General features: G+C 45.6%; 1 protein-coding gene across 2 annotated transcripts; it reads left to right on the plus strand.

Annotated features, from left to right (window-relative positions):
- Positions 1-132: 132 nt before the first annotated feature.
- HDHD2 (haloacid dehalogenase like hydrolase domain containing 2) lies at positions 133-13,939 on the plus strand. 2 transcript variants are annotated; one of them, XM_082782599.1, is made up of 7 exons: positions 133-225; positions 2,461-2,566; positions 5,225-5,433; positions 8,071-8,155; positions 10,951-11,167; positions 11,666-11,729; positions 12,740-13,939. In XM_082782599.1, the coding sequence occupies exons 2-7, from the start codon at positions 2,466-2,468 to the stop codon at positions 12,841-12,843; spliced, it is 780 nt and encodes a 259-aa protein (XP_082638725.1). In that variant the 5' UTR covers positions 133-225; positions 2,461-2,465; the 3' UTR covers positions 12,844-13,939. The 2 variants fall into 2 exon arrangements, with proteins under 2 accessions (XP_082638725.1, XP_082638726.1); XM_082782600.1 differs by having other exon boundaries at positions 142-225; positions 2,465-2,566.
- Positions 13,940-14,014: the final 75 nt, after the last annotated feature.

The raw sequence follows: 14,014 nt of genomic DNA on the forward strand, positions 1-14,014 counted from the left end.
ATTTAACTACTCGCACGCGGAGCGCCCCGCAGCCGCCTCCCCGCCGCCTCGCTGAGGTGAAGCAGCGGCGGCAGGACCCGGGCTGCCCCGCGCGGTGCCTGCCGGGAGCCCCCGAGGGCGGAGCGGGGCCGCCCCTCAGCACCGCCCCCTCCCGCCGAGGCGGCGCAGCGCCGGGCAGCCCCGCTCCGTGAGGGCCCCGGGGGGCGCTGGGCGGCCGTGAGCCAGGTGGGTGCGGAGGGGTGGAGGGGGGGGCTCGGGGCGCACCCCGCGCTGCTCCCCCCCCCTCTGCGGCCGAGTGCGCCCGCCCGCCCTGTGGGTGCGCTAACGGGGCGGGCGGAACCACGCGAACAGAGAAGGGGGGGACAGCGTTAAGCACGGAGACTCCCCTTCCGGAGAGTGGGCCGGCCCAGCTGCCCGTTGTAAAGCGGTGGGGTGGGGCGGTACCATCTCAATTATGGGGGGGAGAGGGGGGTTGCGTCCTCCTGCCCTTGGCAACATGGCGGGGGGGGGTGCATGGGGCTCCTGAGGGGAGGCACCTCAGAGGGCGCAGCCTTGTGTGGTGGGCAGGGGGCTAATGCAGCTGCAGCCACTTTTGTAATGTTTAAAATGCTTAAAATGCCCTGTGCTGGGCTGAAGTGCCTGAGGGAAGTTTCTTTTGGCAGTGATAACACAGAGTTGTGCAAAAAAAAAAAAAAAAAAAAAAGAAAAGAAAACAAAAAAGTCATTAATGTGTGTGAATATCTGAGGGGAGGGGGTCGAGGGGATGGAGCCCGGCGCTTTCCAGTGGTGCCCAGTGACAGGATGAGAGGCTCCGGGCACAAACTGGCAGGGTGGTGGCTGGACCAGCTGATATTGGAGGTTTTTCCAACTTTTAATGGTTTTGTGATCCTATAAAACTATAAAACTGAAGCTCAGGAGGATCTGGCTCAGTGTTAGGGGCATTTCTGTGCTGTGAGATGACAGAACCAGGACAGGCTCCCCAGGGACACCCCAAACCCGCCTGGGTGCCCTCCTGTGCAACGTGCCCGGGTGACCCTGCTGGGTCCCTTTCACCTGTTTTGGTGAAATTCAGCTCAATTCAGGGATTTCACCTGCACAAGTGTTTCACATGCAGAAGAAGCCCTCTTCCCGTGGAGCTGATGACGCTCCTGTAGGAGTTGTGTCAGTTTCTTATCATCGATGCCTAACCTTGGCCTGTGTAGCAACTGGCATACTATAAAATAAGCTTTTTTTTTTTTTTGGTTTCTTATTGTGGGGAATTGGCAACAATAACAAAGGTGGCATCTCATAAAGTTCTGTGCGTGCATCTTGTACCTTAGACATCAAGTTCATGTGGTCTTGGTAGCTGATAAATCCATCTCCAAAGATAAAAGTATCATGACGGAAAATCAGCTGTAATAAAGCAAGGTCTGGTCATGGTGCTGGCTATTTTAAGTGTTTTAAAAAGTACACCTGTGCTACATGTTGTGCCTGTAACCAAACAGCCCAGCAGAAAACCAGAAGGATTTTCTGCAGTGATGGCAGATTGGATGGTTGTTACTGTGCGACAGGCAGCAAAAAATGCTTCTGTACTGGATATTTGCTCTGGAAGGCTCAGAAAACTTGCAAGTGGCAAAATATACAGCACTTGCAACACACCTATAAAGCAGTAGTTTCTGAAGACAGGTTTTAGACTTGCACATAACCTCACTGTTTTCTTCCCCTGTGTCTTTATACTTCGAGGGCTGGCTTCTATTTGAGGCCAACTCTCTTGCACTCATTTATGTGACAGAAAAGCTGCTCGAGTGCCCCCTCTGCAAGAGGCAGGAGTAACCCCTCTGGGTGCTGATTATCCTGGAGCCCTGAGATCTTCCAGGCCAGCAGCAGTCTGCAGAGTCCTTGCTGGCACGCAGGCAGTCAGCCACTGCATAGCCTACGAATTAGGACACCTGAATCGTGCCGCGGGCTGGATCGCTGCAGATCCAGCTTGCAAAAATAAAATTAACAGCATCCACTTTTTCAGAGCCTTTTGAGCTTTATAGTCAGAGCCGTGTATCATTGCTTAGTGGTATTGTATTTATTTTTACTTGAACAACACCACCGGTGTCGCTGGGACTTGCCGAAATGTGCTTGCTGAGGCCTTGAACCAGCAATACCAGACCTAATGATCCTCTTCCCAACAGTCTTAGTTGTTTAGAGAATTTTTGACGCGCACAAATAAAGGCACTTAAAAAACAAATAGCACCTGATTTCCATATATAGCGTCTTTGGGAAAATACCACCCCATCAATTATGTATTTTTTTTAAACACTGCCTTTTATTTCTCTGTCTAAAGGGGCCCATTTAATACTACGAGTAATGTTCTGAGTAATACCGGGCTTGGCACAAATGAGGCGCTTAACTGAGTTCCTTATTTTTATTATCCATTGTCTGCTAACCAGTTTTCTGTTGTTTCATTTATTTCCCTTTTCCCTGGGGAAGGAAGGATGGCAGCTCGGCGCGCGCTGAAAGCTGTCTTGGTGGATCTCAGCGGCACACTTCACGTTGAAGACTCAGCTGTGCCAGGCGCTCAGGAAGCTCTTAAAAGGCAAGCCACCTTTTTTCGATGTCCTCTGATAGGTTGTGTCACTGCTGCTTGCACAAAGACATTTCTTCAAGTAAACGGGCCTGAAGATCCTGCCTTTTTATGCTGGTATGGATAAGCAAACATGTGAATTCTGCTTTCATTTACACCTGTGTCAATACCAGGAGAAGTCAGCAACGGGCCCAGAGAGTGACATGCCACCATGTACCACCTGAGCCCCTGCAGCTTTCCTAAGTCACTATCTAGGTCCTCTCTAAGCCTTTTCTAGACAGAAAAAAAGACTACAAAACCAGCTAATTGATAAGGGATTGCAGCCTTAGCCCAAAGTGGAAGGTGTTACCCTGAATTACCCCCTTCAGTCACTTCAGCTCACCTGATGCTCAGTGCTTTGTTTAGCTGCAGGAACCTGCTCAGGTGTCTGAGCCCTTAAACCTGTGGTGAGCTAAATTGGAATAACAGGGAGAACACATCATGGCCTGGTGACCGAGGCATCCTTTGCAGTGTCCTCGTTTCATGTGCTCTTTCAGCCAAGCATTTGCTTTGTTATTTTTAAAGTTTTTTTTTTTGCTATTTAGAGAAACGTTTGATAATGCAGCCTATCTTTTTTAGGAATTTCTTCGTGTTCATAAACAGGACAGTTCAGTACCTCTTCCTTCTCGTTAAAAGGGTGTCTAAAGAAACGGAGACATAGTAAAATGATTTAATCAAAACTAGTCACTAGCAAAGTAGGCTGTGCAACCCCAGGGATCTCTGTACTCTTTTTTTTCTGAAGCTGTTTCCCTGGAGAATTAACCTTGCAAAGGATGAAGAAAAGCAACAGAGAGAGATGTGTGTTGCCATGGGGGGGAAGAATAAGTTTTAGTCAAGGGAGAGGAATAGGGCTGAGTTAAGCACAGGAAATTTTTACTGAAGTTATATTGACTCCTTAAGTTTTTATAAAGCTAGACTGTTGTTTGTCTGCAAAGCTCAGAGGTATTAGGAAACTGCTTTGCTTTTCGCAGGTAATTTTGTGGCAATATTTATTTTTTTAAAGATGTAAAATCGCAAGTAACTAAAAACTACTGAAGTGTTGGGTATTCTTTCATTACTCATTCCTTCACTGGATCCTGTCTTCTTGGTGTTTTGTGCTGTGGAGAGAACTTGTGCCAGATGAGAGTCAGCATTCTCAGAAATCCGTGTGTGCGCACATACTTTTGTGTGCTTTGTGTATTTATAGATCTATTGCAAAGTGGTGATGCTATCAAGAGCAACTCAGCATCTCTCCTGGGCTCTGCTCACCTCCAAGCCCTCAGGCAGCATGTAGGACAGAGGAAATGGCTTCTGTAGAATGAGAAGACAAACTGTTTTGTAAATCCACTGATTCTTCTCTGTCTCCTGCTGTGCTTCTGCTTGATTCCTACTGAGTTGTGCCCAGGCAGGCTCAGCGCTAGTTTTGGCAAGGGAGGGAATTAGGGAAGGGATAAGGTGCAGGGAGCATCTGGTGCCATTTGTCAGCCTCAGCCATCTCTCACAGGTACACAGAGCAAACGTCATTTCACTGCAAAGAACAGACAGGACTTTCTGCTTAGAGGTTCAAACAAAATAGTGTCTCATGCTATTTTCTGTTCATCCGTGTCATTGTCCTTCCTAAAGAGAAGCTGAAACTATCAGCCTGCAGCTTGCTTAGGGGACAAATGGATAGATTCCATTTGGAGGGTTACCTTTCAGTAAGATAAAAAGAAATAATGGGAGGTTAAAGGAAATAATAATCACTTTATTAGCAAACACAGGCTTTTTTTTTTTTCTAATACCAGTTCATACTTGTGAAAGGTGAGTGCATCCTTCTGCACATCAGAACAAATGAAAAGGAAGAGGCAGGTGCGAGGAGGTCTTCAGCATTGACCAACTTCATTCTGATGTTCTTCGTGCAGTCCTGGTGCCAGTGTTTGTTTCTATAGCAACAGAGAAAGTGATGGTGGGGGAATAATTAAAGGAGATGCCACTGCAATTGTCACTTAAAATTATTTGGCTGTTCAATAGTATGTACTATCAGGGTAGAGCAATAATATGGTTTTATGTGAGGATCATTGTTCCTGAGGAAAGGGAGAAATGGCTGCAAAAGCTGACATAAAATCACCGCACAGATAACGCAGGCTCCTAGAGCACCCTGCAACTTCTGAATGAGCTGTAGTTGCTGTGAAATTCACCCAGCGTGTGGAGTTCTGTATGTTAACTTAGCAGCAAGCTTCTTCTATCAATTTGTTTTAGTTTAGGATGCTGTTGATCCAGAACACAGGCCTGACTTATTTATTACCTTGTTTGAATTAAAAGGCTTTTCAAACTATTTGCAATTAATTGTAGATATGCTTGATACTGCTGTGAGGATGGAGTTCAGAATCACCATTTTCCTCCAGCCTTTTCCTGGTAGAAGCAAAGCAGGGATGTCTTGATCTTGTGCGAGGTAGCTGTAACTCTTGCCATCTGTTTCACATTGCCCTCCATTCTGCACAGAAGCTAACAGCCTTGTTTCTTCTGAGCTTGGCACCAGTAGTTTAAGATGTATACAGTCTTTTCATCTGCAGCCTTTAGACAAACATTAATTTTTCAGTCCCCAAAAGCCATAAGAAGTGTGTAAATGTAAAGTAGTCCATGGCAAATGTGTCTTTGCTCTCCATCCATCAGGTTGCGCAGCGCTCCGGTTACGATTCGGTTTGTGACCAACACAACGAAGGAGTGCAAGAGAGACCTGCTGGAGAGGCTGACGAAACTGGGCTTCGACATTGCTGAAAATGAAATCTTCACATCCCTGACAGCAGCCAGAAATCTTCTGGAGCAGAAGCAGGTGCGGCCTCTCCTCCTGGTGGATGATAAGGCCCTGCCTGACTTCACAGGTGAGGTGCTCAGGGAACAACATGGGAGGAGGTGCTGAACCTCTGAATAATGAAACACTGAGAAATGTTTTGTAGAACAACACATGTATGTATTTTACTAGCTACAACAAAGCCTGAATCATGGACTCTCCAGAGTCATAATGGCCCTTTCCACTATTAAACTTAACATTAAGCAGTTTGAAGTTGTGGTTGTGATAGCTTCTTGAGGAGTAGTGGGAATAGGCAGGAATTCAGAAAAAAAAAAAAAAAATTGATGCCTTGTTATTAATTTCCAGCATAGAAAGTAATATTTATCACCAGATCGTTGGAGATTTATTGCGCCTACAAATGCTGAAATGTTTTAAAGCAAGAATGTTACGATTTAGTGGAAACCAGATGTCCCTCAGCTATTGTAGGGAGATTATGTCCATAAAGAACTAGTACTTCCAGCAGTTTGCTTGTCTGTTGTTGGTCCTATGCTGCTGCAGCATGTTTTGTCTCACTGTCTGTTGGAGATCTTAGGGAATGTTCAGTGTCAAAGTGATCAAAGCGTCCTGAGTGTATTGTCAGGCCAGCAGTCACACGTGTTGCTGAGAAGCTGGTGTGTGGGCACACACGGGAGGCTAGTTCTCTCTTAATAGATAATTATTAAATGGAAAACCTTGTATTGACCACCTAGCTCTCACTCCATAACTGTACCACCTAAGTGGGTGCTTTGTCACCCTGATAGTCACCTCTAAAGACCCAGTGAGAAGCTGCTTTCCTTTCAGATGTGCACATTTCCCTCCCACAGCAATAAGAGGAGGAGAAGGTGATCCATGCTAACATGGACACCTCAGGCAGGTGCCTGAAACTAGGTCAGTTAGTCCTCAACTTAACTAAGTCTTCATTTCACGAGTAGTGAAGAAATCCACGCTTTTAACATGCTCAGAGTTGGAATCAGTACATTGGGTTGTGAGTGGTCTTTCATCTGGAGCATCAAGGCAGTGAAAATGCAGCTGGCTTGCTGCTGCTCCCTGCCCCTTGCCTTATGAGCTGAGATCCTCACTGCTGTATTAATTTAAGTAGGTTCTACTCTTGCTAGGAGCAAGACATGCATAAAACTTTACGTTTCCTGTTAAATTTTAGTGCCATGCTCTATTCAGTAATCTTCAGATGGATAGGTGTTCAAGAGAAAAGCCTCTGTGGGCTGTGAAAGCCATAACACCTGATAATCTGTTCCACCTGTCATCGTATCCAGAGAAAGAGGCCCCCAGCAATATTCTGTGCTTGTGTTCTCAGGAAGGCTTTCCTGGGTCAGAAACAGCTGAGGCAGCAGCTGATTTCACTGAAGTTAAATCAGTTTAATCTCTGTGTGTTTGGGATCTTTCCATCAGATTCACAGTAGCTGTTGTTAATTCTGTGTAAAATACCAAAGACAGAGATATCAGAGGAATACGTTGGCGGCATTTTCTGCATTGCTTGGATCTGGTATGGATTGTTCTGTTTCTTTTTTCTGCAAGCAGTTTGGCTCAGATTCTCTCAGTGCTGCTCTTGAAACATTTAAGTACACTGGAGAATGTTTTAAATTCCTGTTAGTGACTGCTATTGAATTATTCTTGGATAATCTCTCTGTAAAGTTGGTCACAGATGGATGAATGTAATCCATTCATGGTTAATGGACCCAGATGCTTTCGGGTGGTGTCACAAATCCCCATGACATCTCTGCATGCAACATTTTGGTGTCTGAGCTAGCTGAAGGCCATGTGGCATGAGACATCAGCCAGGAGGCTGTGATGACACTCTCTGGAGACCCAGGAGCTCTAGCTGTCACAGTAAAGGTGCAGGGGATATGCTGTGTGAAGGCAGACCAAAAGTGTTAGCAGAAGTGCTGCTGTTACAAGAGTAAGAGAGATTTATTTACAGTGGGTTAAGTTTCTTCTGTAGATACTGTAAATGCTCTTCCATTGCTGGTTTAGTTCTTCACAGGTGTTTTAGGGTCATATTTAGTTCCTTCAGAGGAGACACTGCTATGTAAAACAATCGTGCTCTCCCCCAGAGCAGTGAGGGACACAGGAGGTGCAAGCTGTTCTCAGGGGGACTGGCCCACATTAAAAACAGACCTCCCAGAAGAGACAAAACTAATTTGGTGAGACAACTTCTAAGCCGTGCTGCAACACCATCTTTGCCACCATAACCAGACAGAGTGGAACAGTCAGGCTTTGTATCCTCAGTGACCAGAGGGAAGTGAGAGAACTGGGTGGAACTCACTAATGTTCCTGCTTTACTGTCTTGCAAAGCCCACAAATGTGTGTGGAGAGAGAGAGAGAGATACTCACAAAAAGTTGTTCAGTGAAAAAAGCAATTTGTAGTCTGCAGCATTTCAGTGGAGGCAGTGGGAGAATCATTGCTGGACAAGCACTGACTGCCCAGACACAGAGGTGTGTGCTTTGTGAAGGATGGCACAGTCTGTGTACATCAACACCTTTTCCACAGAGACTTTCCTCATTTCTAAAATAGGTAAAACTCTTCAACAACATGTGCCTGTGTGAGAAAATGCTCGTTTTTGCTGTAAAGTGATTAATTGCACTTGCTGTACTTGCTAACTGTATATTGCTAAGTATGAACAAGATTTGGTTCACTCAGAGTAACCATTGGTACCGCGTTTTGATCTTCCAGGGATAGCCACTGAGGACCCCAACGCAGTGGTCGTAGGACTGGCTCCTGAGCACTTTCACTACGAGATGATGAATAAGGCCTTTCGGTAAGTCAGCCTCTCCTCGTGGCTCTTTGAAGGGGGGCTGTCTTGTGCTGCGTCCCTTACGTGCAAGGAAATCCTTCCACGTGGGGAGAAGAGGCTGGTAGCAGCATCGCCATTATGTAGTGAGGATTGTGGCGTCCTCCCCTGTGTCTGAGAGAACCTTTGTGGATTTGGGGCCTTAACCGTGAGCTGCAGGCAGTCTGGCCCCAGGTTTCATAGCTTTCAGTCTGCAAACAACCTGCAAAAGCGCAGCTGCAGTTGTCATCGAGGTGAAGCGAGTTAGCAGTGCTTCAAGAGGAAGGTGCTCCTGTGTTCAGAGCTGACTCTTCAGGGCCCACAGCTCAGAGGGAAGGAAATGCAGTTGTTTCTGAAGCATCTTGTGTTCAGGAGCAGCTGTTACAGGATGCTGGGCTATGGACCTCCCCTGGTCTGTGTTATATCCAGAGCACTGTCTGCAGACTGAGCGGGGAGACGGCTGTCAGGGACTGGTCACGAGGCAGGACGCAGTGGTGCGTGCAGAGGTGTGAGGCCATGCATCATGCTGCAGGTGTCAGTATTGTTTGGTCTAAAGGAAGCATTAACTCCTGGCCATGTTCTCTTCTCCAGCCTTATGTCCATACTCCTTGTCCTTTACTGCTCAGCTAATTAAGTCCCTTGGGATTTGCAGTGCTCGCTGCAGAACGTTAAGGTGAACTGGATTAAGTGCAGATACCCATGGAGCAGATGCCTCTATCTGACCTGGGCTCCTGAGGGAGAGGGGAGCTGCTTGTAAGGCATCGTTCATATTATGCAACTGTTAGGCAACTACTTGGTTGAAACCCAACATCAGGCGAGGTAAATCTAACCCAAAACTAGATACACAGAGCGAGGCCCTTCTCTAGGCACCATTTGGAATGGCTGAGATCAAATTTCTGTTTTCATAAACATGGGATTTTGATGCCACATTTACAAGAATTCTCTCGGGTGAGATCTTTCCTGTAAACTGCTGAATGTAAGTGGCTGTAGTGTGGCTGTCAAATTAAATTCTTCTGTGTCCTAGAGACATCCTCCCACTGTGAACGTATCTGGCTGCTCGCAGAGACACATGCCAGCTCCCTTGTTATGGAGCTTGCTTTGAAATGCATTGATCCAATAGAAATATTTTGTGATAATTAAGTGAAATGAAGTATTACCATTTCTGCATTGCTGAGAGTACACAGGCTGCTCTGCAGGCACGTGGAAAAGAACAGGCAGCCCCCAAGCAGCAAGCAGCCAACCTGAGCCAGCCTCTGTGAGCAGAGACACATCAGAGCTCCAGAAAGGCAGTGAAGGGCCAAAGCAAGATTTTATTTTCTTAAGGCCTTTTTTTTTTTTTTTGTAAATCAGGCAGAGTTGAGGAGAAAAGAAAGCCATCTTTCTGCTCTGAAGGCAACTGCCAATGGTTCCCTTCTGTCCCCCAGCCTGGCTGTTTCTGCTGTGCTTGTTACATTTCTACCTGTTGTGATAAAGACTTGAGTTGTCTGCAGTACCTGAAGAAGGTGCCGTAAAATCCAGCGGGAGGCGTTTGGCAGTCACTGCCTCAGCTTTTATGGATGCTGTCAGGCGGGCTTGTACTGAACCCGAGGCTGGGAGAGGGAGGACTGCGGTGATGTTGCTGTGCTTGGTCATACCCGGAGGATTCCTCAGCCCCAGCTGCTGCCGTGCACATTTCCCTTTGTTACAGAACAGGTAGCTGCTGGGTTGGCTCCAAGAAAAATCAACCAGAGGCAGTGGAAATGGAAGAATCAAAGATTCTGGAGGAGTAGGTCCAGAGCCTGTGAAAGCAAACTGTCCTAAACTTCTCTTTACTACCCTGCTGTCACGGCCCCATTGATCCAGGCACCGTGTGCTAACGAGACACTCCCTGCCACAAAGGTTTGACAAGGCAAAGGTCAGAGGAGAGCCCTCAAGCAGGACTGACAGTGAGGTAGTGAGGCTCAGGAGCTGGTTGAGATTGGTGGAGAAACAGCAGTTTCCCAGTAACTTCTGCCTTTCCAGTTCTGTGTTTTTTCCACCCACTACAGACAGTCCCGTGTATTGTGCAGGTTTTTGACAGGTAGGCCAGCTAGCAGGCAGCGGTGTGAATGTGCCCAATATCTGTGTGCTTCTTCAAGTAACTTGTTGCACTTCCTCCAACACTAAAATACAAAATTAAGGTAAAGTGATCCACCTGCTACTCAGGATTCACCCCTGAACACCCATCTCTGCCCAAAACACGTTGATATTTGGCTGTTAGAGGAGATAGCAACAGCCCTAAGAGCTGCTGGGCTGACTGCCTGCTCTGTAGATTTCCTGCAGCAGCATCCTGGAAGCACAGCCGTGTCCGCAGTCCAGGCAAGGAGGTGAAGGCTGTGGCCATCCATCTGCCACCTATGGTCGCTAGCTGTGGCTAATATATTTTAAATTTGTTGCATGGGAAAGTCGGGTGGGTCCTAATGTTAGGATGTTGGCCTTAGCAAAAGGTGAGGTTGCTTAGAGTAATGAATTTAATTGCATTAGCGATTTTTAAAATAGAGATATTATTTTAAAAAGTTACCTGTTAAAATCCTCAAGGTAGTAACTCTTTTCTTTGTGGGAATTTTTTATTAGCTGTTCCGGGACGTAAGAAAGGAAGGAAGGAACTTTACTTAACTCTTCACGTGAATGTTAGCTTTATAAAATCCCTGTTATCATTTGGGTCTCCGTGAAAGTTTTGTCATCGACTTAAAAGCAAAATTGGGCCTTCGGCTGTAAGTATCTTTAATATAAGTTGCGTGTTTTCTTCTTCATTCACCCTTCAGGCTGATTTTGGATGGTGCTCCTCTTATAGCTATACATAAAGCCCGGTATTTCAAGAAAAAAAATGGCTTGGCTCTGGGACCTGGACCTTTTGTGACTGGGCTGGAATATGCAACAGACACCAAAGCAACAGTGGTGGGGAAGCCAGAGAAAACTTTCTTCCTAGAAGCTCTACGAGGGACCAGCTGTGCCCCGGAGGAGGCTGTCATGATTGGTGATGTATGTGGAGACCTAATGCCTTCTCACCTGCCTTCTAATGTAGTGTGTGTAGGTACCTCCCAGGTGCTGTGAACCCATCTTTGATTAAATAAAGGGTGAAAACTGAAATGCCCAAACTGGCATGATTTAAGGTGTAGTCCATGGGGTTAGTTCTCTTACTTCAGTGACTTCTGGAGAAGCCCTAAGTGTCCTGCCTGAGAGCACGGAAAGCCTGCTGACAATTAGCTCCTGCTAATGAAGTGTCTCTGATGCCCCTTCTAAAATCACCCAGTGACTTAACAGCTCTGTTCCTGCATTGATTAGGTCTCACTGTTTGATTAGGCAACAGCACAGAGCAAACCATTCCTGTGGCAGTTTGCCTAATAGGTTGCTAAGGGATTTGACTCGGTGTAGCTGCGTTTAAGTGACTGGTCGGTGATGTGCAAGGCAGAGAATGTCATGAGCCTCTGGTTAACAAATTATGCGTCTGACCACAAATGATCTCCCGTTCTGTCGCAGGACTGCAGGGATGATGTTGGCGGGGCACAGAATGCAGGCATGCGTGGGATTTTGGTGAGGACGGGTAAGTACTCGATGGTGTGCTCATTTCTGGGGACAGAGGTGGATTCCATGACCTTGTCCTTGCACTGGCAGCCCGCGTGCCCAAAGCAGAGGGGCCTGGGTGTAGCCCTAGGCATTTTTAGAGGCCTGCCATCCCTGCAGTTTGGTGCACCAAGAATCTGCAGGGAGGGCCTGAGCATATTATGGAGCAACTCCTTTTGGGGTGAATGAAGCAGATACATTTCCTCAGCTGCAGCTTTACAGCCTGTCAAGCAGTAAATTGCAATTAAGCCAGGATAGGCTGCAGATTATATTTAATGTTTCAACGACAGGGCTAGAGTGCAGACTCTGACCTGATCGCAGGGTGGTATGAAGTGATGGGTGGGAGTGGTTGAACACGTAGATGTGAATCTTTTTCAGCGACTCTAAAATCCTGGGCACTAGTCAAAGAATCCAGAGAATTGTTATTGTGACATCTTAGATTGCCAAGATTGGCTATATCAATGTAACCTCTGCTCATTCAGGAAGTTTGATGACATTCCCCAGTAATTACATGGGTCATTATCTAAACTGGAACCTTGAGCAGCCTACAGGGATCATGAACATTACTGATACTGTGATAGAACTACCTCTTTCTGAGGGGCTCGTGCCACACGGTCCAATATGTTAAAAATGAAAACGAGTAATCCTGCTTTTTCTCATACGAGTCAGCAGGGAAGATGACAGCATTATCATTTCAAGAACTTACATTGCTGAGTAATCAGTGAAAGAATTACACCAGTATAGCACAGCAGGTTGAAACCACTGCATAAGCACCTCTGTGCTTGAGCTGGAGCTGCCCCTTGGCAGAAACTTCAGTAAAGTTCCTTGTTTGTTTGGAAAAGACCTGTGAGATGTTTGTTGCAGGAGAACATCAGATGGGCGTCCTGTGTCTAGCTGTTACTGACTCCAGAAGGCTGCTGTTTTCAAAGGGAAAAAAAAAGGATGCCCCAAGGAGCTTGGTAAATACATCTGTTTGTTCATTTGTTACAGGTAAATATCGACCAGGAGATGAAGACAAAATCAATCCATCTCCTTATTTAACCTGTGAGAGTTTCCCAGAGGCGGTGGAACATATCCTAGGCCATATGCTATGAGAAATGGAATAGTTTGAAGAAGCAGATATTTCATCGTTTCCTTTACTCTTGCTTCACAAATTAAGGTCACAGGATCAGTGCATGCATTGGATCAGAAACCTAGCCCTCAACTCCTTCCCTTTGAGCTGGGAACGGGAAGAGAATTGGCACATGGCCCCAGTGCAGTCAGAGCAAGGCCCTTTTCCAGTAGTAGTTGCATGAGGATGTGATTAGGGATCTTAGCTGCTCAGCAGATAAGATACCCAGCACCAGAAGAACTACAGCACAGCTGCTTTCATGCCTGACATAGAGAGCGTGGCAGAGAGTTCTGTTTGTTTTCAGGAAATGGCTGATGAAAAAAGCCCACTCTGAAAAGTGTCGAGTTCTTCTGCTGAATAAGCTAAACTGTAAAACTCACTGGAAATACTCAAGAAAACTGCAAAGACTAACAGAGCATTAGACTGTAGCAATTTCACTGAGTATGTCTCTGCTGTAATTTAAAGGCAGTGATTATCCGATCTAAAATTGACTTTTAAATTAAAATATTACCATTGTTAATAATAACTACTGTTAGAATCTTTCCTCTCATTAGAGCAGATCCTGTTTTTTGTTTTTCAAATTTTACATAAAATTAAAACTGTCAGCATTTTACAGATGTTTTAATTAGATGCTGTTATTAAAAAGAATGGTACACCAACAAAAATCTGGTATTAAATGCCTTAGAGACTGTGAATTTTTTAAGTTAGACTTCAGCAGGGTCCTATTAATGCTACAGTTGCAGAATTTCACCACTGTTGTTTTTTTCTTTCTTCTTAATGTTATGGGAAAAATCCTTCGCAAGCCATGGGGACAGATTCCAGTTCTTACACAGTTGGTTAGCAGAGCTGTAAAATGAGATTTAATTGTGTAGTATGCATTGCTTCTCCTATGTGCTAAACCTACCAATATGAACCAACTTTGTAATGATGGTAAATAGCTTTTCTGGTCCATTTGCAAATTGTAATAATCAAAGTCCTTTACAGTTGTTTTACAATGCTCGTGAGTCTTAAATTATTAGATTGTAATTATACAGTACTGGAGTATTAACCTTATTGAAAATATACTTTTGTGTTAATGAGCCATGCTCCTTATTTGTTAAGAAAAATCATTGTGGTGAATGAAGGGGAAGCTCTCCTTAAATGAAAGATGGTCT

This window comes from Aythya marila, assembly GCF_965140915.1.
Source record: "Aythya marila genome assembly, chromosome: Z".
NCBI classification, from domain to species: domain Eukaryota; kingdom Metazoa; phylum Chordata; class Aves; order Anseriformes; family Anatidae; genus Aythya; species Aythya marila.